At 42.3% G+C, this 27,653-nt stretch overlaps 1 protein-coding gene across 3 annotated transcripts in view; it reads right to left on the reverse strand.

Annotated features, from left to right (window-relative positions):
• The window catches only part of INPP5A (inositol polyphosphate-5-phosphatase A), a 255,586-nt gene that overhangs the window by 116,656 nt on the left and 111,277 nt on the right, over window positions 1–27,653 (reverse strand). For all 3 annotated transcript variants that reach the window (XM_075757562.1, XM_075757561.1, XM_075757560.1), the window contains exon 5: window positions 1,684–1,747. In XM_075757562.1, the coding sequence (XP_075613677.1) occupies window positions 1,684–1,747 (64 nt within the window). The remainder of the gene's footprint in view (window positions 1–1,683; window positions 1,748–27,653) is intronic.

A 27,653-nucleotide genomic window follows, 5' to 3' on the forward strand; every position in this document is an offset into this window, starting at 1 on the left:
TTTTACTGAGCAAAATGAAGCACTGAACATTTAAAGCATTTATTTTCCAGAACAAATATCTGCTTATTTCTTTTATACCGACTATTTTCCCCTACACTTGTTCCTTCCATTTTCTCACTTTTTTTTAATTATTACATTTCTTTTAAAAGCTGTACAGTGGCCAATAAGCTGTCAATTAACAATTAATAAACCCAGAAAGCTCCTCTTTTCCTAAACCAGTTGTCATTTTGCTCTGAGATCTCGCTAGAGCAGGACACCTCTCATCTATGACCAGAAGGAGGGAACCTTAGGTGGAATTCAGAGTGAAACTGCTAGTGTTCCAGCGCTGGTGCAATGAAATTGTGGGCTCAGGAATTAGGTGTGCAGATACAGTTATGTATTACTGATACACAAAGTCATTCACATGGCAATACGAATAAGCAGTTGGGAACGCTGTCATCTCAAACACAAACACGTGGTTTTTTGCCTCTCTCACTGACCCCCTCCTCAGATGCAGAACGGACCCATAGGACGCTCAGCCCCGGGACCGGGGTGACACCCAGACACCCAGTGTCACCTGCAACACCCAACTCCTCCAGCACTTCCACCTCACACATCTGACTAGGAACATCCTCTATCATTACTTGTGTCTGCAAAACTGTTCTGGTTTGGACGAAAGACTAGACATGACCTCTCATTAGAAGTCCCTACATCACCGTTGAGTTTTCAGCACACTCTCTCAGAAATAACATCTCTGAACTGCCTATGATAGTATAGCTAAAATTTTCCTTCACTACTGAAACCGATGATGACAGGAGGACTTATGTTGGCTAAATCTTGAATTGCTATATATGTAGAACTACCATTCAAATATTTCAGGGAAGGAAGACCCTGTACCCTCAATTACACGAGCAGAGAGAATCTGTCTCTACTGAGAACAAAAATAATGAATCTATGTAATTAAGACAATTAGTTCACTCCATAGTTACCACCATTTCAACAGTGTCTCAAACTAATGGGATGCTAGATGTAGTATTAATGTGATTCAGCTCAGTAAGCTAAATGAAGCTCAGAAGATTTTTGTATTTAATATACAGACACTTCTCAACTGAAATAACATAAATTTTATATAATCTTTTCTACATACACCTTGGGAAGCATTCAATAATTTTCTATGATATTTCAAATATTTAATGTACATAGCCTAGCATTACTTTTAAACTTCTGAGATTAAGCAAGACCTCCAAACTGATGGATTAATGTGGGTTAAAAACAATGACGCCCTCCTACTGACCCGCGCTGCTCCAAAGTAATTTAAGCCATAAATCTACCTCAGCTGCTTTGCAAAATGACCATCACTGCTGGACATTTAAGGTCTTGGTCCTATATCTGATCTACATGGAAGAACCTTGTGGCCATTCAGAGTTCTTTTGAAATCATCAGGGATCTCTATGGATCCGAAGGTCCATCTGCATGGGAATGATTAATGCATCGGTTTTCAACCCGTGGCCAGTCCATTGACTTCCTCTAAGAGGTCTATAAAAGGCAAGAAAAGTAATGTCTGTCATCAATGGACTTGCATGCATTACACAGAATTCTGCATCTCATGGAAAAAACTGCTAGCCACCACTATCAGAAAAGATAACAGAAAGGCTGCCTTGGTGTATGAAGCCAACTGACAATTAACAACATTCCTTCGCTTACCTTTAAAATCAAACTGGTAGATGTTTTTCAAAGATTCATGAAGAAAGTAAAAACTTCCTAGAGCCTGTAAAAAACAACAATAAAATAAGAAATTATGAAAAATATCTACTTTGGCTAACTAAAACCAAAAAAGTATCATGCTTTCCAGTTAAAAAAAAATCAGAAGAAATTAAATACTAATAAATAAAATTACTAATTTTTACATTTTCTAAGATATATAAAAATATTAATTTCCTTTGTTGCGTCTCTGTAGTTTTATAAGCCATGATAAAGGAGATCCTTAACAGCTGTCTAAACATGGTAAGGGCACAGTTACCAGCTGTACTTTCAGAAATACCAAAGGGATGGATGCAATTAGTAATAGGGACAAGTACCTTTCTAAGCATCTAACACATCCCCACAATTCTTTTACAAAAGCCTGACAATTTCTGCTTCGCTTTCAGAGCAAACCAAATGCTTTCAGAGACTGCGCAGTACAGAAAGAGGAGAAGGGTTGAGAGATCCAATAGCTTTTGAGAGCCAGGCACGGGTTTTCCATCCTCCTACCAAGCTGCGCAGACTAACGTTGCCAGCTGCAGAGCAGGTCTAACCCTTAAATCCTAACAGGAGTGTTGGGAATACTTGTACACGCTTGTACCGCTTTCCCTGTGCGTAACTGTTTTGCCAATAATTACAATGAGCGAGCAGCGCAGTACGTCCATCTCTGCTGGCCGCACCTGGAGAGCAACTGCTGCTCCTAGCTTCGTGTGAAGCCTACAGAGGCAAGTATTTTCTCACGCTGCACCGACCCAAAGAGAAAGAATACACAAGTAAGTAGCAGAGGGGCTTAGATATTTGGATACATGCTAAGTTTCTTGCCACTGGCAGAACTGATGTGTTTGTAAGTATAAGCAGAAGCAGAGTTTAGTGCCCACAACAATACATGAAAAGTTTGAGTTACTACTGAAAGTAAAATACTATGTGTTTGTAATTCGGATTTTACAATGCCTTCTGCTGATCTAGTCCTGAGCAACTACTCTCCTTAGTATTTTTCACATCAGTGACCTAAATCCAAATACGGAATTCTGTTGTAGTTTTAATGATTAGTCCACGACTGAGTAAAGCATGTAAACATAGAGGTAATCTCTACTGCATTCAGACAAGCAAATAAACTCCCATCTCAGCAAATTGATTTCAAATGCATAGCAAAGTCCACCCATATTCAGCAAAACATTAGTAACTCTTCCTTACAAATACTGAAGTACTTTCCTAGTTTCTAAAGATTGCTGAGATCTTAATCCTCAGTCCATAATTTAAGAAAGCATCTTTGCTCGGGATACCACCGAAGCCCATCCCTCAGCTGCGCAGGCACAAGCACTTTGGGCCCAACGCGGACAGGAGCCGAAATGCCGTCTCTCGTCAGACTGACCACAATGTGGGGTGCGTTGTCTAGCTGGCAGTCAGCCTACTGTGGATTTTAGGACCCTTTTCTCTGTGAGAGTTCCCATGAGATATGAGGAAATCCACTCCAAGCGTCCCGTGTCCAATAGCTACATATCCCTCATTTTCTGGGTACCCACTCTCAGACTTCTGGGATCCAGGTACAGAAGGGCCGAGTGGACTCAGCTGCAGCCAGCACTAACAACACTGTGCTCCAAACACACACCACCACAGCAGAGTGAAAATAACGCTTGTTGCAATCACAGTATCTTACGCAGGTAAAATAAAGAAACGAAGATCTGAAGTGCAGGAGACCATCTAGCCCAGCGGTGGTTCTAAACACGAGAGGTGAAATGCCCTGGTCACGCTTTGCAGCGGAGGCCTGCCAAGGCAGACTCTGCAGAGGCGGGTGAAGGGCCCAGGGCTGCTGCCCTTGGCCGCACGGCTCACCGCGTCGGCAAGAGCTGGCCATCCTTCAGCTAGTCCAGCACCGGGCACCCAGGCGTATCCTGGACCTAGGTGCTTTAGCTAGACTGTTTCTGAGAGACACGCACAAGGCAACATGGAAAGACAACCCTACTACCATAGAAAGGGCTTTCCCTCCAACAGAACGTTTCCCAGCGTTTGCAAGGTACAAATTTAGGCCATGCCTGATAGACTATTTTCTAACTTGCACCTAAAAAACTCTGCAGAAGTGGCTTCCACAGCCTCCTGATGCAGCCCGATGGAGTTTTTCACTATCCTGAGCTTACAAAGTCTCCCTAACTCGGACAATTCTGTTTGCCTTCCTGCTCCGCAATTGCCTTCCTGCCCTCGCAGCAGTGACCCTTGCTCCTTTCCCAGTGAACCTCCATGGACGGGAAGGCTGCTAACCCAGGTGCTCGGCCCGAGATCGTCCCTTCCTGGCTCCACTTACGTCACGGAAGCTTTGCCAAGATTTCACCTACATGTACTGTGAGCTTGCTGCTTGCTTTTACTTCTTCACAGTCAAGTAATATACTGTTTTCCTCCAGTTAATGAGAGGACATTTACATATTAGAAGAGAGTAAAGGAAAATCAAGTGAGAAAGGAAAAAGTAATATAAACAGACTCTATAGTGGAATATAAAAAATGGATAAATTTTAAATGAGAACTTGATGAGCCTTTAAATACATCTGATGCGCTCAACAGAAGCTGAAGGGGGAAAAAATAGCAGCCTGCCACTAGATAAAGTCCTATTGAGAAGTATAAAAGAAGCAGCGCATTAAACAAAAAGGATGATTTAGTTTCATTTTGTCTTTTACTCCTATAACGACAGAGACCCTCCTGGCAGAGTAGTGTTTTGGTTCAGTGACTGCTGCATTATTTATGAGACACTGCACATCCCGAGATTAAACATTTGCTGATTTGTCAAAAGCACAAACATGAGGTCCTGCCCATCTCCTTGACATATTAGTCCATCCAACAGAAAACACTGTCACACATTTAATTGATGAGTACGCTTCCCTGCAACCCAGTCAGCTTCCTTTAGGTCTTTGGTTTGCCTTTTTATAACATGGAGGAGGCAAATAAGAAAATGCAGGAGACACTCTTGTAGAGGACTCAAGGTTAACTATCCTGCAACAAGGACACACTGCCAGGAAAAAAATAAATCCTGATACGAGATAAAAACATTGCCACCTGATACTTAATTTCTAACTGAAGAAAGGGTCATTAGCAAGAGAAAACACTGCTGCCTAAAGCTAAACCTTCACTATACTCTGGTCTTTGGATTTTAACAACAGGAGATTATTCTTAAATAATAATATGGTTGCAGAGAGGTTTTTTTGGTAGAGAAAAGTATATTTTGTCTCTCGGAGAGCTGAAACTAGGTAAGTGTCTTAAAATCACAGGCAAGCTACAGCTAAACATCTAAACACTGTTTTTAAGGGAGCCTTCCTTTTTCTCATAATCCAGGGTAGCGGCACCAGGCAGGCTGGAAGGGGCCCCTGGGGTGTCCAGTCCAAGCCCTGTCCGAAGCAGGGCTGGCAGCTGGGCTGCTCAGGGTATCGCCCACGTAAGATTCAAAAACCTCTGGGGCTGGAGACTGCCTCCCACCCCTTTGGAAGCCTCTGCTTCCGTGTTTGACCACCTTCAGGGGAAACTTTCTTCCCCTTATTCTCATCGGAAGTCCCCTTGCCACAGCTAAAGTGGAAATGTAAGTATTTGCAAATAATGACCTAGCCAAATCAGACAGAAATACTTTTAAAGGCAAGTGAAAATTAAGATCTAGGTGACAGGATTATGAATTCTGAAACTTCTCTATGTACATGTCAATAAGTAAACCAAGAAGAATCAGGATGCTCTAAAACCTCTGTTTTATTTATATGCCATAATTCTATTAAAAATAGTACTGCCACTTGTGCTCAAGCTACAGCTTTATTTCTGAGCATCCAGATTTGCTCACCGCTTGACTTCTTACACTTTTAATCCAATTTTTAAAAACTAATTTTGAAGAATTATGCAGCGAAAGTTTGGTTTTATAGTGTACATTAGTAGCACTGAGTGTCAACTAATTATGCACAAAGAATCTCTGATAGTGATAAAGGAACACGATACAGTTTCAGGAACTGATACTAATAACATTAAGATAGGCTTTGACTGTGTAATTCTAAACACACCATTGAAAAGAAGCAAAACTATAATGGAATGGAAATTACAGCTATCACTATCTTCCGCATTGCTATAGACTTAATCAGGCTTATGTACATAAATGTTAAATGATGGAGTGCAGCTATAATTCACTGCCCTAACACAATGAAACATAAGTAAAAAGAAACTTTATTTCAGGGCCTAATGCCTAGACCCTTGAGGAGATTATGTTAATTCAACTCATTTCTCATAAAATGACAGTTTAACAGTAAAGTTAAATGATATTAATTCAAAGAACTTTGCTTTATTTTCTTATTTACAACTTTAATATTCTCTGGAAAAAGAAGAAACTTTCTCAGTTTCCGCTACATCAATGTTAATGACTGCAGAACTGTGAATCAGCACATCTGCAACAATTTCACCCCTCTTTGCGACAGTCTTTCTGGAGTAGAATCCTGAAAAATAGCATGCCCTGGAGGTCACTGAAATTAACTCTACCGTACGGTCGGGGAGGGTGCACCCAAATCGTAGTGGGACTGCACCAAGGAATGAACAGAAGATGGCAAACACTTTGCCGCATGTGGGGTGTCGAACCAGAATGGCGTGAAGGGAGCAGCCACAGGCTTCTCTGCTTCATTTTCCAAGTACTCTGCAAACACGGGCTAGTCATGGAAACCCTATTTCAGTAGCTCTGAGCGACAAAGGGATAGCTCACACTTAGGCTCAGATCAGAAAGTTCTTAATTCGTTAGGCCAACCTGCCAACCCTTGGGTCTGTAACTGTACAAAATCACCTTGTGTTCAGTAATGCCAGAAGCTTCTAAAAGCTCAGGAAGGTCAGCACAACCTGTTGCCCTCAGGTGGCCAGGGACCGCGTGGGTCACTGTCCGGACTGATCAGCCAGGTGGCTTTCTACCCTACGAGTAAAGCCAGGAGCTGACAAAACAGAAGGGGCTTCCTCTGGGTCTGAGTCGTGTAGCTACTCCTGTAGGTATGTACACAATTCAAAGTAATACTATGCAGTCACTGCTGGTGGCTCTATTTAAATTTATTAACATTTGGCTTTGTAGAGGAGTTTAAGCATTGTAAATAGACATGAATATATATACATATATATACAAACCCCACCTAAAAGAGCAGAAAGCATCAAAGTGAAAAGTCAGATGGGACAGTCACGAACAATAGTGATTTTTAGCTCGGCCAAGTCGCTTAGGAACACACAAGAATATGAAAACTGATTGCTGATTACTCTTCCGTCCCCTCTGTACGTTGTAACTAAACAGCTTTACTTTAACACTCCTAAAATCAAACAGTTAGACCTGCACACAAAATCCTAGGGGTATACCAGGGAAAATTTCCTTTGTGAAACTCTTTCCTAGAAACTCTTCCAACATCACAACCACTAACTGTGGAGTACACAGTCAAACACATCCTAGCTGCTGAAAGCTTTTGTGAGGATGGCCCTTGCGAAAACGCTCAGGACCTCCGTGAAAAGGCCAGGAGGCCGATTATCTCACGGCAATGCTGTCATTAACAACATGCCTTTTTTCAGGACTGACAGAAGTACCTGACTGTTCTCCCCCCATGTGCGTACAGAGCTGTACTGCCTGCTGGAGAAACAGATAGCAAAATTTAACCTACAGTTAGCACATGTTAATTAGAAGAGTTTTGCATCTTCCCCCAAAAACGTATTACGGAGAAAAAACTAGGTACCTTCTCCCTGCTTTTAATTAGGTTCCGGAATGATACTCAGTGCAGTATTGGAAATTTCTTTCATTCCTCCATGCCAAAAGACTGATCTGGAAAAACTGGTACTGATGGCAAGATAAGTAAACTGGTTCTGATGGATGACACATCTGGCATTATTAAAAACACTATTCCTTTGATTATACAGAAATCTTGCCACAAAAGTCTGAAGATTTAAACAGTTGTAATTTTTTTAACAGCTAATCAGCATTAATTTCTTTTTAAAGTACGTCATTTCAACTGTGGAAATTTAATGCATAAAGGAAATACCTGAATAAAAGTTTAATTACTGTACAGAGTAAACATTTACTGCATTACCTCACTAAATGTGATAAAGTTAATATATAAAGATTACTTTAAATAAATTTAAAATAAATTGCCGATGATGACACAGAAACTGTAATTCATGTAGTCATAAAATCCATAATTAGCTTTAATGAATATTTAAAGTCAAAGTTCAACCCAACTTTTTCAATGTTTAACCTACTATATCAATATAGTTCAAGGATTTCATTTATCATCGAACATGACAATGTCTGAATATTAATTAGCGCGGGGCGCTGCTGACAGGAAGCCCTTATCTCCTACCAGGCTTTCTGGCCGTGCTGTATGTCAACAGCGTGTTTGTCACGCCTGGTATTATTGATTACCTGCCTGTTTTGCTAACAACAATTAAAAAAATATTTTACATATTTATAAACCCGAACATCAAGAGTGCGTATTAGTTTCCCATTAGTAAAGCGGAGTCTATTAGCTGCCACATTTCAGTCAGGGGAAACACAGCAAAGGAGAAGTTGCAGCCACCCCAGGCAGGAAGACAATAATTTCACACAAAAGCGTGTTATCGGGCACTACACGGGGACACCTTATCTGGGCCCATTTATGTCGCAATGAACTCTGAGAGACTTCAAACAGGAAAGCCCGAGACGGGAACGGGCGCAGGCCCCGGCTCCCCCGCGGCCTCTCGGGCCGCACGCAGGCCCCGGGCGCCGGTAGCGGCCCCGCCTCGCCAACCGCCAGGCCCCGCCGCGGCGGCCCGGGGGCCACCCAGAGGCGGCGGGTGGCCGGCCGGCGCGGCGGCCTCGCACACACACCCCCGGCCCGGCAGCCCCCCTCGCCCGGGGCCGGGCCGCCGGCCACAGCCAGCCAGGCGGTCCCCGGGGAGCCCCGCCGCGGAGAAGCATCCCGCGGCCGGCTGCGGGCTGCTGAGCGGGGCGCCGGGCTGCCCGGGGGAGGGCTGCGCTGGTGTGCGGGCACACCGCCCCCGGGCACGGCGGCCGCCAGCAGCCCTCGCGTTCTGCTGGACCCGAACCGCAGGCGACCTGGGCTTCCTGCGGCAGTTGAGAGACAGGTCGTGACAACGCCTGCCCTTAGCCGGCCGCAAAAAAGTTTATTTTGATACAGCTGTCACTTCCCGAGACACGAAGAAAGGGCGCGATGCAGGGCCAGGCTGGTTCTGACCTATCCAAATAGCGACTGGCAAAGTAACTACAGCGAGCCGCGTTAAGGTATAGGCTTGTCAGCTCTGTTCATAGGCTGCTTGATCCAGCATAGCTGAATTAACACTAAATGTCTATTATTCATTCAAGGTTAAAAAAAATAGGCTGGGTACACAGATCAGCTCATTATAAAATACTCTATCACTTTTTATTTGCAAACAAATTAGGTGTCCAGCAATTTATCATTTCCTGAATTGGACTTATCAGCTAAAGCACATACAATTAAACTGCTATTGAGCTTCCCCCCGAACAGGCCGCCTCTACCCAATGTGCAATAGCCAGAGCCCGAACCAGACCATTCCAAACAATTACGCACTACGTTCGCAGCTTTGTATCTCAAACACAGGTATCAGCTTCATTTCAACAGTAGTTGAATAATTACACCTTTAATAAAGTGTAAAAGTGAGCGGGCTCCAAATATTCAGGGAAAAACTTAAAAAACTCTCTCGGCGTACTGTAACTTGGTCTGTATTAAAAATATCTGCTTGGTTACACGTGATATTCTCATTAAAGCAAATGGAATTACTCACTTGAGAGGAGTAAAACCACTGGCAGGATTGGTATTGAAGACTCTTACTCCATAAAACCTAAAACAATGTTAGGAATCGTAATACAAACATACCTATGTCGTAAAGAGGCAACCGGCAGGACCACAGCTCTCACACAATTGCTAGTACCTTAACAGCTTCCCCAGTGACCATTTCCCAGTTAGCTCAGTGCTGCTGAAGCAGCGCGGTCTGCTGACGGCAGAAGCCTGCAGGTGCAGCTGGTGGGGAAAAAAGGGTAACTAGCACTAGGCCTACCCAAATCCTGGTCATTTGCTATCACTATATTAGAGCCATACCTGCAAAGATAATTTTGTGTTTCTAGATTAATCTCCACATGCTGGGTTTGACTTAAAAAATTCTAATGTGTTTGTAATCTATTTATTTTATGGACCTGCCAATTTTTCAAACTGACTCTCTCGGCCATACTGTTGCAGCTAGGCAGTGAAGTTGTTTCTGACTACTTTGGGCCAGCTGAATAACCTCACACTTTCCATGTTTCCAGCTTCAATCAGCTGTTAGAATGCACAGTGTGATTTCCAAACATCCTCAACTAATTTTAATGCCACAACCTTTCCTGTTAATTCGTAGTTTAGCAGCACCAGACATACCTCTAACATTTAGCACTGCTCCCTCACTCTTTTCCTTCTTATTTTTAGTTTCCTTCTGTTTTAAAAATTCCAAGATATCTAAATCCCAAGTCATTTAGATGCTTAATCAAAAGACCATCATAAAAAAATAACTTGTTTGCAGACCAGGTCTGTATGGATACCTCCGAGAGGTCTCTCTGCTAATGGCAGCCATCAATAGTACATTTTCAGGAAAATACCCAAAGTCCTGGGAGCTTTCATTTTCCTGTTCTGAAGACCAACAAACTAAGTGATCTTCAGCTAACATGACCCACCTCTACTAACTTCTCTTTATAATTTCTTTAGTGCATCAATATAGCAAATGAAAAATCATATTCCAATTTAAAAGATTCTTTGGGACTAGTTAATTTAAGAAGAAAAGAAAAAAAATAACATTAAAAATCTGAGCTATATATAAACATGCCTGGTGAGTAAATGAATAATCCATATGTAGGATATCACACTGACAAAGAATATTTGATACTGACACCTTTCACAAAGAGATGTAACATTTTAATTAAAAATCACTTCAATTAAAAAAATACCATACAGAGGTTCTTTTTCTTAAAACAAAAACTACTGACAGACCAAGGAGCCAACAAGAGTTAAGGAAAGCGTATGTATGCTGAACAGTTAAAAAAAAGGCCACTTATCAATATTCCTGAACTCAGAGTAGAACCTTCACAAAGTCATTAATCACGCCGTTATTTAATATTTCTATTACAGGAGCACTCCAGAGGCCCCCAATCAGGGTAAGAGGCACACAGCTTGGCTCCGCACCAACACGAAAAGGAGGTTGTTGAATACAGGATTCAAACCTGTAACTCGGGGCCACGCTCTGCATTCTGCCCCAGCAGCTTCTTAATGGGCCTGGCCGCAAGAAGCACCTGCGATCAAACAGCCAAAACCTCCGTGGAGGACTCCACCGAGGGCTTCAAAGCCAGAACAAAATACACCGCACTGCTCCAAATATTCGCTGGCTCCTCAGCACCACAAGAGACAGAAACACAATCTCATTTCTGTCTGTAAGCAGAGCAGACGGAATTCGTGTAAGTGTACCTAAAAAGAGATAGGCAGTTAAAAGCTTAAATACTTAACGGTTATTTCAGTGTTAAACCTCGTGAATAATCAAAAACATTCCCCAGGCAGGGAGGGATACCAAAGGTAATACCAAAGTGCAGAATATTATCTTTCAAGAAGTAAGCTGATATATTCTATTTCACTTTTTTTTTTGGTACTCATTTTAGGCATGTAACCAACAGCAACAGAGACCAAAGTGGCATTTCATCTGTTCTGGAAACGTATTCTTTATTCCCATATACTTCTGTCCTGCCAGTACTGCATGAGAGAGTGCACCAGACAAACAGCAAACAGCCGTGAAAAAGGCAGAAGCGATCTCAGCAGGCAGCACGTGAGGTACAGCCGTAGTTAGAAAAGCATTAACGCAGCCGTAGAGTGCAATGATGGTGCATCATCCGGAACCACATTAACAATTCTGATTGCCCACGTAAAAGGTTTGACCACACAGAAAAAAGGCCATCAGGATTAGAGAACGAGATCCTGTCATACAAGAAGCGACTAAACGAGACCGACTCTATCCCAGCCAAACAAAGGAAAGCTGCAGATAAACCACCGATGAGGAGTAGCACCAGGGAACGGAGAGAACTATCTAAGCTGAAGAGCAACGTTGACACAGGAGAAAGCAGATCCAGACTGAACAGAAATTAATTTAGACTAGTTACAGGTATCTGATAATCACAAAGAGATCAAGTACATGGAATAACCTTCCGGATCTGCGAGGGCAGAAGGGAGATGCTGTGAGGGCAAAAATCCTGACTAGTTCAGAAGCAAAACTCGACAGACATACATGAGCCCAGCAAGCAATGCAGGGCAATTTCTTTCGGTCGTTTTGCTCCCAGGAATCAGTGGCTCTTTCACCACCAGCCAAACCCTGGCACACAGCTCGGTCGGTACACGAGTTGTATGCTGGGGAGCTCCGCAGAGCCGGCAGAGAGGTGCTCTGCACGAATCCCCTACCGCTTGTGCGCCTGGCAAGGCGGCTGCTCTGCGCTGTGCTTTCACAGCCTGTGCCCCGTCCCGCCCGACTGCCTTACACAAGATATGATTTGCCTTTGGCACCGCTGCTGGAACTGGGATGCAACGTGGATGGCTTCTGAGCAGATGGGAGAGACTGCTGGATGTTTAACATTTCACCATATTTTTCTTTTACTTAAAAAAAAAAAAAGTGCTTAATTTTGTAGGAAACTGGTAACCTGGATGACTTACCGCATTTACTTGACTCTAAATAATTTTAATTTTAAAAACTTTAAATCAATTTAGTATTTCATTGATATATTCTTACATAATACACTCAAGATAGCAAATTCAATTTGATGAGGAGGCATTAATGCCCATTTCATTTAGTATTATACAGGTCATCTCCAAACAGGAAAGTACCATGTGGTAAAAGGTTGTATTTAGCTTGTCACAGTCACTGGTGGATGTTTTGTATCTCAAAGAACCTTTGTAACTGCCTCAAAATAAGAGATGATTGATTTACAAAGTACCAAATTTCAAATTTCATATTCTAGGACTAAACATCAAATAATTGGACAAAGCTGTCCCCCTGTCTGACCCATCACAATCAAGCCCCTTTCAAGGTTGACTGCCTGCATAAGAAATATGTGCATAATTTCATTTTGTCTCCTGTCCAACATCCAATGTTAGAAGTTAATTAAATTGCTTGTCCATTGTATTCATCCACTTACAAAGTTAATGATATTCTGTTCCTGAATTAAAGAGAATTTTATAAAGCCTGCACTATGGAACCTGGCATGCTGTACACTGAGGAGCTGAACTCTGTCATGGTTCCTGATTGCAGCTCTCCTAATTAGGAAACAAAATGAATGTTTCTGTGTCTGCCAATGCAGAGGACAAGTCATTCCAACAGCGAGGGTAAATGCTTCGTACAATAGCAACTTAATAATATCTCATGTTTGACTATAATAAATTCTGCAGGATTAATAAACCTGTTAAATTTTTAAATTACCATAACAAAGATGAACTGCAGCGTAACAAGACGGCCTCAAAAAAGGGACACAGGTCTGAGGTAGAGAACAGCTTCTTGCAAGGGCATCAACCTTGAGGACACTGCAATCACCGGATTCGCGTTCTTGCATGAGATGAGGAAGGAAAACGTAATGATACAGCAATCTACTGGAGCCAGCAGAGAAGCCAGGATTAATAATTTAAACTATACTACTCTTGTGCTTTTGGGCTAGATGCAAAGATCTGCTACCCGCGCAACAGTCTTTCTAAGCTACTGTATGATCAGAAGCTTAGTGCAGTTGCAAATCAAGTACCTGTTAACAGCAAACTTCTGCGGTCCAGGAAAGCTGCTGATGACAGAGCTGAAGCCATCATATGAGTCAAAGCTAGAACCATGCACAAACCTACATGCTGCGTGAGAAAAAATAACCACGTGGTCAAGCAAAAACCATCAGAATACCACCCCGCACAGAAGATACTCTCCTCCATATTCAGCAAGAAGCAGCCTTCCACTTAGGTCACTGGAGGCGCAGTCTATCTCACCCCGGCCTTTCTAACCGGCGCGGCCCCCATCACGACCGTGCCACAGCTGGGAGGAGGGCTGTGGCACGCAAGGACTCGCCGAAGCCACCTTTCGCCAGCCCCGGGGCAGCCTGGCACCACCGGCAGAGCTGCAGCCTGGTCGGTGCGAGCAGAGCGGAGGTCGGTCGTGTTCTCGGGAGGTTGTCCCGTATGCGGTCCAGACTGCGTGGCTTTGTGTGACGCAGCTTGCCACATCAACAGCTGTTACAGAACTGCTCCGCCGGGTCATGCCTCTCAGCCAGACTCCAATGGATGCACTCGCTCAGCTGGTGCCTCTGCAAACAGCTGCCATCGCTGTCAAAACCTCACCTGGGGTGTTTCTGGATTCTAGTGTGCAAAGCCTACACCGTCGTGCCCTGTACTCGGTGCAGTTGTATTGGAAACTCAAGCATGGGACGGCAAAGCAGCAGCCATTGCACACGTCCAGGAGAAACCTGGAGCCTCTGTAGCGCAGAGCATGACAGCAGTGGTACGTGGGCTGAGGGGAATGCACTTGTAACCCTCTTCTTAACGCCCTCCCTCAATCTGTATTCTCAGGCTTCACTCTAACATGCAGAAAAAGTCTGAAATCTCTAAGATCGCCACCAAAAAAGAAAAGTTTTCAGTGCTTACTTATATCATTAGTGTTATGTATTGAACAGCAAATACAATGAGAATTGCTCATATTTGGAAAACAGAAACTCTAGTGACTTTTACCAACTGAATACAATATATTTTACCTTAAAAATTAGAAAAAAGTCTCTCCTGGTTTTTCTTTGTCTTTTATCCAGTGCTGTTAGTCCCGAGTTGGTATTAAAAATCAGAAGTGTTAACTTCACTGACACTCCGAGCAGATAAACTTGATTCAGTGCACTGACTCTTTACTGTCTTACTCCGTACATTGCCATTTCAGCAAGGGACAAAGATGCGTATTATAAGTTTCATAATTATTATTGCTATCAAGGGGCCAAACCCAGTATTTCCTCACAGGCTTCACTTCATGGAAATGAAAAGCAATATGATTTATTTGATTATTATTATAAGCCCTTGCACCCTTTGCACCAGTTGCTGCACTGATTCTATAAAGGTATAATGATATAAAACAAAGCAGCAATGATTTAAGCTTACTCTGTCAAAGTTCATTAAAAATATTGAAAATTGAGTTAGGAAGAATCCTAAAATAAAGTTTCAGTGTATACAAACTAAAATAAGAGCATAAATAAAAACATGTCCAGCATATTTGGTTTAGTGAACATAAGACGACGTCAGGATTACTGAAAATCATTTTCCTGGAATTATATGCAATAATTATATGCAAAATAACAGAATGCCTGCTGCCATTTTGCATTTCTTCATGTACATTTGTTTAGGAGCAATACTTGGTGATAATTCATTTTAAACTATGCTCAGCATTTGTTTCAAGTGGTCTTATTTCCAAAATAAGGCTGCATTTACCAATCTGAAAGATGCATTTTGACTAATGTAACTTCTGTGAACTGCAACTCATTAAACAGTATTGGCAAATCAATAAGGACATAAAGATGTAAAGCTTTTCTTTATGAAATAAACCAAATTATACTCTTCTAATCTAAACACTCAGTCAAGTCACTTGTTAATTAAATCATGTAGAAAACCTGCCTTGTTATTAAAATCTCTTCAGAATGTCCATGTAAGTTGGAGTATGCACATATATAATACATATTATTTATATTTCTGCCTTTCAGAACTTTTCAATTTCAATTAAAATTCCGTAATTTTTATTAGGAATCACATTACATGCATGATAGATATAAGTTAATTAAAGGACAATCAATTCTAAGAGATGGCCAACGATGAACCTAAACAGTTTACAAATTACCTACTGTCATTCAACTGGAGCATGCAATGTCTGTGGACAATTACAGAAAAGCTTTAATTGATTTTTAAGATTTCAATAATACGGTACATTTTGTACATTTGTATGTACTCTGCTTGTGCCTGGATTTTCAGAATTAAAGTAACTGTTGGGACCCCCAAAGCGAACTCCCAGCATAGCGCAGAGCCTAGGTTTGAAGTTCAACGAAATGCTGCCATTCCTTACGCACCCCAAACCAGCCATATCAACATCTCACATTCTACAAATACCCGTTTTACATGGTGCAACGCTTTAAGCTAATCATATTTTTAAAGGAACACATTCCTGACTAATTAAAATTAAAAAAATATTTAGCAAACTTACTTGAAGTTTGTTACAGACATGCAGGTTCCATTGCTCTGATGACAGACAACATTTCTCTCTAAATTCTGGCTAGCCATGGAGCAAACTGCATCACTCAAGAAAAAACTAGAAGCTGTCACCCTCTGATTCACTGGTAACACAGTCAGCAAACAGTAGAACTCATTAAAGCTCTTTTGTCTCAAAATCCTAAAAAATCTGAATAAAAAGAGGTTTACTGTGGCCTATTTCTACTGCTTCCTCCTTGTTTTAAATTTGGGAGATCTGACAATCTCAGAGAATGGGCAACGAGAAGTAAAGACCAAAGGCCTGGCCTCCAGCAAAGGTATCTTCTCAACATGGAATCCCAAAGACATTACTTTATGCTACTAAATTCCAGCAATTCTGCTAATCTAGGTAAGACGCTCGCTGATGTTCTGTCCCCAAGCAGGCGATTCGTTTTGTGAGGCTACCCCTGTATCAGACGGACATCAGATAAACAGTCAGAAGAAAGGAAATGCTGGCTCACTCCTTCTGATCTCCCAGCACCGGTGAGAGCACCGAGACGAAGGAGGCATTAGGATGAACATGCCTTAATCTGCCAACTGCGGGGGCATCCCGCTCGTGACCTATCCTGAAGCAGAAATCCAGCTTCCTGGGAGGAGGAACCTGGAAGGATGCCACCCCCTCTGCTCCAAAAGTTCATTTCACAAAGAAAGCACCACAAATTGTTTAGGAAGAAACTATTAGAAATATGTTTGCCATATCTTGCTTGGAACTGTAATTCACCATTTCTGTTAACGCTTTACACCTTTCCAAGTCCAAGAAGAACCTTCAGCTGTTGAACTGCCGCAAAGGAATTCATGGTGGTGTGCTACAAACAGCAATGCAGTTCTGCTCACAGGCTTACCATCTTAATTTGAGAGGGGTTTTTTCCTACAAAGGCAGCATTTGTATGCCCATGCCTGATATTTTAAAAAAATTAAAGAAAACCAACCCCAAATGCCTCTATAGAGCATATGAAAAACAAGCCGAAAATTACTTCAGTTACTAGTCTGTCACCACTGCCTTGCTCATATCCTGGTTCTGGCCTTGCTAGCATCACCATATTGCCATTTGAGCTAATAAACGATAAAGAAAATATATTTAAGCATTTCAAGAACAGAGTAGGATCATAAGGCACTTTGTGAAGCTTATCAGTTCACAACAAAAAGACCGCTGTAAAAACAAAGCTCATGGCTTGGTAACAGGCTTTTCGATCATATGAAATTTGCTAAAAGGTAATATGGGAGATGAGAACTAAAAGCCTCCAAACTTGCAGCTGAGGCCTGACTTTACTAACATTTTCAATGGAATTAACTGAAGATGCGTTCACGCTCAGTACAACGTCACTGCTGTTGAATGAAATGGCAGCTAGGGATGCCGTGGCACTGAGAAGGGCACGGCGGGCGAGGGGACGGCTTTGACAACAGCTCAGAGGACCAAGGCATCACTCGGCTGAGCTGGAGTTACAGTAAGGCTCAAGAACCACGCTTTGCTGCTGCAGTATCGTAAACTGCATTTTTGCATCTGAACTGGAAAACAAATAAATAAAAACCAATTTCTATTTCTAAATAGGAATGTACTTTCTTACAGAAAACAGCAACAGATGAATTAGCCTAAAAAAATAGCAAAAAAAAAAAAAAGCAGCTCTTTCAAGGAAGTGAAAAATATCAGTCAATTGTACTGTTATTCCACCTACAGGTAGGGGTTTTTCGAACAGGCTCATCCTGGAATTAAAAAGAAGCCACCATTTGAAAAAAATGTTTTAGTAACAGTAAAAGTGAGAAAGCACACCTCTATACTGATAGAAATAATAACTTGAATTTTATTTTAAAACTGAGAAGACAAAAATAGTCTGTATAAATCAAACGAGTTGTCTCTTCATGTCACTTTTATGATGGACATTAATCTTAGTTTCTAGACAGAACTGCTGTCTGATGTAACCACGCTTATTGACTTAATGGGAAGAAATTTATATTAGTCTAGGAAGCTGTGATGAATGCAGTCTTAAAGTTCAATGACTCAAACACTTTAGTAACCTCAAACATTGACCCAGGTAGACAGAAACTTAAATCTTAATCCTGGAACCTAAGTTTACGCTTCATTCACATTTTGTTGCTAAGAAATTTTGAATGTTCATGTATTTTTACATCTATTTACGCATACGTGTGTATATATAAACTCTATCTGTAGCAGACACAGTTTTCATTACGCAGGACGTCTGTGGGGACAGATCCAAAGTACATGCCTTTTATCGCAATGCTCCCTCCCAGAACCAAGGAGTGGAAAAGTTGCCAAGAGATTCGGAAGCAAATCTGAAGCTGATTTCTTCTCTGCAATTAAAAATAAAAAAAAAAAAACCACGCTGAAATGTGACTTCTTCGCCACAGAATCCTGTTCAGCCTCCATAAATGCTAGCGCAGGTGCCAGGCTATTGCAAAGCCTTCCCAACGGAGGGTTTGGGTGGGCTGCTGAGTGTGCTGCTCAGGCCGTGCACGCTTTGCACAACCGACGCTCTCACCCGCCCGACGGAGTTTCCTGGCAAATCCCTCGTTCCCACCCCAGCTGAAGATGTTGGTCCAAGGCACTGCAGCGGCTATCCTACTTGAACCCGAGACCTGCCAAGGTAACTCAGACACGCGCTGTAAGCGTTGGTGGCACTGATTAAATCGTTTCACACTTGAGTTGTGAAATGATGAGTACAGATGAACCAACAGAATCTTAGTTTAACTTCCTTCCTATGTATAGTATTAGCGTGTAAACAGAGGTGGACAAAAAAAAAGAAAGTACAAACTCACTCTATAGCCACGGGCTATCAGAGTGGGGGTATACAGAGCGCCTGCAGTTAGCACTCCTCAGTTAATTGTAATTAAAAGTTGGGACGATCCCAGCAGCGTCTGCAGTGAGTCCTAAGATGCGTACTGCAGGGTATGTAGAACAGGGCAGAGATGGGCTCCGCCGTCCGAGGCGTGTGTTCCCTGGCATGCTCCTGTTGCAACTTTTGGCCAAGGCAACTCCTTTGAAATGGATAAAATAGCCCAAGGGCTCCTTTTCCCACCAGTATTTCTCACCTTCTGTTACTTTCCCTTTCCTTTATTCAGCTTTCATCTCTCTTAAGCCCCCCTTGCCTTAGTCCATTGTACAGACGGAATTTCCCTTCTGGCGGAAAAAGATTTGCCTGTATTCAGGTCCATACGGTATGAAGACTCTGAGATGGGATTTGTTCTCGCTCTCCTTTCCTACCAACCCCCACAGACATTTTTGCAGAGATTGGTGTAACTTCACCTTCAGTTTACGATCCGAGATGAGCCTGCGCACACACGGAAAGAGGCCCCTGGTATGGATGGGATGGTTCACTTCATCAGGAACCTCGCGTGACAAAGTCACATACAACAGGGGTTTTAGACAATGAAATTATGTTTAATTGTACTCAGGACAAATCCGTACAGAAAGAGCACCTCCCTTAGTGCGAGCTGTTACTTGTGACCCAACCGACCACAGATTCCCCTTCTGCAGATCTGTCATTGTGGAAGGATTTTTTTTATTTTTTTTTTGTAGTATGTCCTATCGTCGTCCCTCGGTCACTGGGATCTTTCTTTTACAGGATACTGAGGCCTCCAAGAAATCATTCCCAAACAGAACGCTATATACTTTCCTAAGCTTACAGTACTGTTTCCCTGGAAATCTCTTACTTACTGCCTTGGGAACACTTTGGGTTTGGTACTCGTTTCAGCTCACATCAGTCTGCAGAAAGCCCAGCGCCGACAGCGGCCCGACAAGGAGTGGCGAAGGCAGCACGGGCACTGCCCGTCCAGAGGCACCCAGGGGCTCCTCCAGCCCTGCAGCTCTGCGTGATGGCCTCGGAGCTCGGGCAGCAATCAGTCGTTACAAGCCACCCCGCTGCAGCTGTCCAGAAATGTGCATTTAATCCTGGAGCTATACAGAATGTTAGAAATAAGGAAAAGATCCATGAGGTACTGATGCTGCCTAATACGGAGGGGATACTTGTACTGAAGGAGGTGAGGAGAAGGTGGTACGGAGCAATAATGCATGCGTGCATCTGAGAGGAAGCCAGGGAGACTCCTGCCAGTAAAAGAATCTTTACGTACACAAAATTGATGAATTACATAGACTTCTGCTTCAAGGTGGAAGAACTCAAAATTCAGCAGACCATTTCAAGTTGTAACACACTAAAATAACTAATTCTTAATAAATGAAAGAAAAATTTGAGCAGAGGCCAAAGGGAGTGCCAGAGGAAGCAGAGATTTTCCCAGTGTCAGTTATGTGAGTGCTGTTCATGAACGCGTGACTTGTGAAGGCACAAAAGACAAACATCCACCCTGAAAGCAGCACCAATAATCACGGTGCTGACCAAGTCACAGAATTGCCCTGACAGAGCCAAAACAGGCACGTCTTCGGGAGCTGGGCGTGCAGAGGGGCTGCACGAAGGCTTCAGGAACACATCTTTTGAAAGCGTGTCTTCCGACATTCACCTTCTATCAGAATGCCAAAGATGAAATTTAACTCAAAAATCTTCCTTTTACGTGGCACAGAAAGGAGCTCTGAAATTTAATAGCAATTTGCTAATTCCACTACCGCAAAACACCTTTTTTACTGATTCCCCAAGACTCCACAAAACCACTTCAATAAGGCTGATAACTAAAAATTCAATATGCATGGGCATAATTACTAGAAACTTTGAGAGCAATTATTTTTAAGGGTTTCCCAGACTTCATACCCTGCAGCGTGCTCAGGCACTGCGGTTAAGGCCTCACTGATCTTCCAGGGCTTTACGGAAGGCAGGGAACTGCAGGCGACTGCTCCCCCACATTTACTGCTGTGCTGTTTCCTCGGACAGGGCAAGATGTCCACTTGGATCTGAACTTTCCAAGGGATGCAGGGTTCAACACCCTGCCCCGTCGCCGCCTTGCTGCGGGGCGTGAGGAGCACGGGCTGGGCTGTGGGTGCCCGCTGGCGGCCGGCTGTGCAGCGTGGAGCACTGAAGGCAGCCCCTGGCAGGAAAGCAGCACAGAATATGAAGGCAGCTGGTTGTTGCATTTGGCAGCAAAGCTGCTGGACTCTGCAGGATTCTAACAAAACAGTGAAATCTGGGACTGCGGAGGTGCAGCAGAGTTACCAGACACTGTGCAAAACCAAAGTGGTTTGCACCTGTGCCCCTTTGAGAACAGAAAAATGCGCTGCTGCACCAATTTTCATACAGGTAGTATTTGCTGTTTCCATAATCACGCAACCTAGACGTGGCAACAAAATTTGCAACAGCAGTTAATTCTACAAGGTTTCTCAGTCAAAGGAATAGAATGTATGTGGCATTCTTACTGGTTTCTACTGCCTTAGCTGTTTTTTACCAAGTCTAAATCTACCTAGGCAAGCAGCAAATCCTCCTGTCTTGAGAAAATGGAAAGTAATGCAAGTTAGGAAGGCAGAGAACACCACAGCCTTCACGCTCGACAGCTTTTATTGCGCTGTACAGACGATGACAGCTTCAAGTGAAATCTGCACATACGGCCCTCTAAACTGAACTTCTAGTTGGCACCAATGGATTTCTGCAGGCTGTGTCCGCAAGCCTCTCCTGAAAGCGGTGGTGTGTGTTCCCCTTTGGCCAGCTCTGGAAATGCAGCTTCTCGGAGCACAAGCGGCAAGGCACTCTTATCCACCGTCTAGGCTTGGCTTTGCACCGTGACTGTCCCTATCCTAGTCCTGGTTTAGTTCCCCTGGACTTAGAAAAGATTTGATAAACAGACTTCACTCCTAAATATCTTAAAATACGTACATTCAACAAAAACAGACGTTCTTTTAAACAGGAGCAGCTGATATCAGTGCAACAAACCCTGTTTAGCTGTTGGGATGTCACCCATTCAATGCAGCCTGCCAACTGATGAATCACAAACGTGATTGTTAAACATTATTACACAACTGAAAACCTTCAATCCTAACGCACGAGGAAAGCAAGGCTTGCTCTTTTGTGTAATTTGGTTTGTTTTAGGAAATAAGATAATTAAAACAAACCCTTAATGTCTTATGGCTCACATATTCAAAATTGGGGATCTACGATGTGAAATAATACCTAAAATACCTGAAAGACTGTAACATATATGGATACCAGACAGTTGATTTGTCAGTGGGACTGTACTGAAAACACCCCACGTCCATCCTCCACTGTTCAAACTTAAAAGACCACAGTTAATTAGCTTATAAAATACAGGCAAACAGCAAAATGCCCATTCTGCACCATTAGGAGAGATTCCAGAACGGATGTATGCTGAAACGCATTTAAGACGACAAAACGCACCAAAGACCAATTTTTGTGGGGCCTCAGTGAAAAGTTGGTGTATGGAAATAAGAACGTTACAAGTCAAAAGGAACAGGGCAAGATGGTTTAATCTGATTATTCTGGGGTTGAGGCAACATATTAATCAAGTGGACAAAACAATTCTATTAATGAAATTCAAAAGGTACAGTACGATAATCAATCTTTTACTATATTGCAAATGATAAAACAAGCATCCAGAAGGGTTATGCTAATTACATGTTTCAAGTCAAATGAACCCCTTCCATGCTTTGTCTTGTTTAGACAAATAGAGCATTCCTGCCATTTAATTATATTTCAGATGTCTGTATCAGTGTCTGCAATGATACATTAGCCTGCTGAAGAACTGGAGATAGACTGTTACCTTCTTATAACAGAAACGCGCGACCCACCTCGAGCAGCCTGGGCTTAGCTGTTCCTACAGGCATGGCGCAGTAGGTGAGGAGCAAACCCAGGGAAGGCGAGCGTCGGGCGGGCGCGTCGGGCGGGCACGTCGTGGGGCAGGCGCCTCGCGGGGCGACTCCCGCCTGTTGCTCTGCAAACACGGGCGCGGGGAGGCGGGCGGACTCTCTGCTCCCTGGAAGCCCACGGGGTCTGCGCGGCTCAGGTCGGCCAGAGCTGACAGGCCCGAACGGCCCAGAGAAGGTGGGAGCTTCTCTGGGGAGAGCGTCAGCTCCGGGCAGTGTCACGCAAGCGACAAAGCACTGCTTCTGTCTGGGGTGGCCGGGCTGCCTCTGCGCAGACCTTTGTAGTGTCACGTACGTAACTGCATCCGTCGAAATAAAAATGCTATCCTGCACGAATAAACTTGTTCAGAAAGACCAAAATTATAGCGTTACATTTAAAAAAATAGCACAAACTCCTATCTTCCTCCACTGCTTGCAGATCCTCAGTATGACCAATGACCGAGCAAGATGACGGGCGCGTATGCACGCACAGAATCCACGCAGAGCGCGCTAGGAAAAGGAGAGGGGGGAACTACACTTCTCTCACGCTTCCAAGGAAAATGGGGACATTGCCTAGAGCCCAGGAAAACGTCCACCAAACGCGCAACATCTGATTTGAAATACAGCAAGGATCGGCCGTAGTGTAACTTGGCCTCAGTTATTAAAAGTTATGGGATCGCATAAGATAACGGAAAGCCTTGGTATGCCACACCGTGCTTATACTGTACCTAATGTAAGTAGTTGTGATCAAATATATACGGCTGGAAATGTGATTCAATGCATTTCATTTTTCGCCAAGGGTATCATTTTTATGTTACTCCATATAGACGGCTCAAACTGGAAATAAAAAATATCCTGAAAACAAATGAAACGTACCGCAGCTTCTCTGTATAGGCTCATGCGCTTACCAGTCAACCCTGTCCTGACAACGTACAAGGACATTTTTGTCTAAATAAACACAGACCTCGCGAGGTTTCAGCATTGTTGCTGGCTGCTTTTCCTAAAGTACACATCCCCTTTCTTCCACCTTAGCCGTACACCGCCGTTCCCGTTCCCCTTCCTTTGCTTCCCCTCAGGCAGCCCGAAGCCCCCAGCTACGCCACGCTTCCCCACTGCAAGCGCCTCCCCACTTGCAAGGCAAATGTCGCACCAGCCGTCTGGTTTCCCTGTTTTCCGAGAGGCGTGTGTCCTCACGCCAGCTCAGCCGCACCGGCTCCCCAGGTAACCTCACCGCAGGGCACGGCGTGAGCACGCAACGCGTCCCGACATTCTTCACAGACAGGAGCCATTACCTACACAGTTCAGTGTTCGCTCGCTTCAGCACCTGGAAGCACAGAGCAGCCCAAGAGAGGGATTGCAAAATGAAAATAAATTCCGCTGTGTAAAAAAAGCCCAGGAAACATGTGCCAATTTAAAAAAAAATCTTCACTGAAAACAGTAATATTTTTAAACAAAAACTACTAGACCTATATTAGCAGCCAAAACCGCAAGAAAATGATGAGAGCAAACAAGTATGTGTCTAAGGCTGGAATTAAAAAACCCAAACCCTAAGACCTTCCCCCACAAAATCAATCAGAACATCCTTTCTGATAAAAAAGATAAACATTATTTTTCCTTAGCTTTCAAAGAAAGCTTTTTTAAAAACAGCAAACACATATAATTGCTATATATTTCAGAATCGTAAAACCATACCTTTTTTGTATCTAGCAATAGATTATATTTTTATTCAATGCATTTTCCTGTTTAAAGTGCAAAAAAAATTACAAGTAATAAGAAAATTATCTTCCGGTGTTGCATCATCTTCCTTACTTTTAAGGGACGGTCCCTTTGTTACACGCAAGAGAAATGACATCCTAAGAAAGTTACGCTAATAAACCCACAGACGCTATCGACTTCAATAGATTTCCTCAGGAATTTACATATTTACCAACAGAATAGAATTTAATACCTGAAGTTGATGGGCTGCGATCTGGCCCTACGTTCTCTTAAATGGGAAAATGTCAATTTTCAGAAAGGAGACACTCTACTTTAAATGATAATGGCTGCGAGTATTCTGACTCATCTAGGGTCCTGCTTTACCATGCTACTGTTGATATTTTTCCCTGATAAAACAAAAATGTAAGGCATAAAGGAAAACTAACCTACTAGTTCAAGACAGGAAAAAAATACAGTATTTACTCACTATATGTGCAAACACATCAATTTTGTACAATTTAGCATCCACATTTAATTTTGAATTTTTAAAGAGTAAATTATCAAAATAGCGATAGCTGTTTCCTAACCCCATTGCAAACAAATTGTTAGACGGATCCAAATCACTGAAATGAAAATTTTGCCCTTAAACTATTCCATGTATCTTCTTGGACTTTTTAAGTGTACTTCATACAAGAGCGGCGACATTTATAGGTTAGAGGTTTTACAAGGATTAGTCGTCATTTTTACTATTACACGCTGTATAATCTTCCACATAAACTTGTGTCGGCTTGCTTTAAATTAACTTTAATTCAGGTTTACCAAAGAAGAAAATCAGAGTGTAACTAAATGAGGTCAAGGACTTTGGAAGACCTCATTTAATCCTGCAATACTTGGATCTTTTTATGAAGTCCATGTGATCATCATGAGTCGTGCAAATGGGCGCAAGTATGTATGCCAGATTAAATAACTCTGTTTAATATTAGTCAGAAATAAGAAACAATAACTAATATTTGTAAAAAGTTACACCTGAAATATTTCACTCCGTCTTATGTTAAATGTACTTAGCAGAAAGGTCAGAGCTCCTGAATTTGCTAGATAAATAAATGTTGGTGAGGTGGATGAATCACTGGAGAATTGGTGCATGGCAGCGAATGAATAACCTGCAAATGCTTCCCAAACCCCATTATTTCCCTTTTTCCAGTAGGCCAAAGATTCATGTCCCTGCATGCCGCCAGTTCATTACGGAGAAATATCATTCCTCTTCTGGCACTCTCTGGGCGGCCTCTCAGCCCCACGAGGACCCTTTAATGTTTAATTCCCCATCATCTGCTCCAGTGAACAGCTTAATCTCTGCTTGTATGATCAATACTATATCAGTGTAAATTAAAATGACAATTTTAAAGTAATTAAGCCTGTTAATGCTCGATTCAAATGTCATTATTTGCACAAGGGATTGAGGAGAAATTACATCGTGTCCAGGGTGACAGGAAAATGTTTGAGCCTTCTCAATCCTGTTGCCGCTGTGCCACTGGAGGCTTTAGCAAAGCAGATTAACTTCTAGCTCCCACTGCCAGGATACCTATCCAATTTCAAAAGAGGATAACGCAATTTGATAAATTTAATTCCAGCTACAAACTCAATTATTGTGATAATGGATGAAAACTGGGAGGAGACACTAAACAAGACCCACATAAAAAATACACTTAACTTCAGAATGAGATACAACAGTAATTGTTTTATTTGATTTGCTCTATCCCTTTTGAAAACCCTTTAAATAATTGTGATTGTTAGAAGAATAGCCAGCATTTATTAAATAGCATGAGCTCTAAGATCAAAGCGGCTGCAGTTTAAAGGATTTTGGTCACAATGGAAATGTTTGCTATCCTTTGCTTGTACAGCTACATTTATTAGACAAGTAAAATTACATCATTACAGTATTGGATCTCATAAATAGATCTATAAAACTCAACTACGCTCAGATGAAATCTCAGCCCATCCTACATGCTGGCCTTTCTAGACCCCGCCGTGACAGCCTGTAGTCATTTATTATTTCAAAGGAAGATTTTAATAATACAAAACCTTAAACTTTATGAGACAGCCATAGGATTTGGTTTGTATTTCAAGTCTGACTAGCTGAAAATGTAGCCAAGCTCTTGTTACCCGAGCTCATCTCTCAGAGTCCAGGATACAGAAAACCACAGCAATTTAGGCAAAATGCTGGAGAGAGCCACCAATATTTGATATTTTGAAGCACATAGCAAAAGTGAAACACCAAATGTCATGGATTTAATTCAACGATAAGGAACAGCGGAAAACTCCTTTTGCAATGGGAGTTCAAGGAGTAACAAATTCCTCCTGGAAGAGGTACCAACGGCTCACAGTGGAGCCCTTAGAGGTCAATCGGCACACCTGTCACTGGATATTGTTTTAATAAATTCAGTTTATCTGACCGTTTGCATTTCCTGAAGTTCTCTGAAATAATTATATTGAATTTTTATTAGTGCACATGAAACATTTTTGGCTTGCACTTCTTTGAATAATAAATGGCATATATTAAAGTGCCTTACAGGTCTAATAACTTGCATCAGATCCGTGTAGGCCTGTCTTATTAACTTTTAGTTTAAATTACAGCAGAATTCATCAATCAGTGTTTCTAAAAAGCGGACTGCAGATTGCCACGGACTCTCAAGAAAAAAAAAATCTGAGGACAATTAAAACATCTACGGTGTCTCAAGTATTTGATCAGAAAATCTATCAAATCACAGATTTTCCTAGATGAACTGTCAAAAGAAGAACCCTAAAAGGGTAACTGAAGACTATGAGAAAATTTTGACAATAATTAAGAAAATAAAAGAAATAATTAAACTTTAAACAGAAGTTTAAGTTTTTTAATTAAATGCATTTACTCCAGCACAAACAGAATTTTGAAATGAAAATTAAGGAGAGCTGGTCGAGTTGATATTTCACTGCCAACTCCTTAAACACTAGAACTGCTGCCACGGCAGAGGTCAAATTAAAGTCCTGATTTTCATTTGCTTTAATTAAAAATAGCTTTCTCCCAAAAGAATAGCTGCAGATTCAAAACTCACACAACAATGTCCAGAAGTGGGAGACTATTCTCTATGGGTTGGTTTGGGTTTGCTTTGCTTGGGTTTTTTGGGGGGTTTTTGTTGTGGTGTTTTTTTGTTTTGTTTTGGTTTGGTTGTTTT

The sequence above is a fragment of the Balearica regulorum genome, chromosome 7 (assembly GCF_011004875.1).
Source record: "Balearica regulorum gibbericeps isolate bBalReg1 chromosome 7, bBalReg1.pri, whole genome shotgun sequence".
NCBI classification, from domain to species: Eukaryota; Metazoa; Chordata; class Aves; order Gruiformes; family Gruidae; genus Balearica; species Balearica regulorum.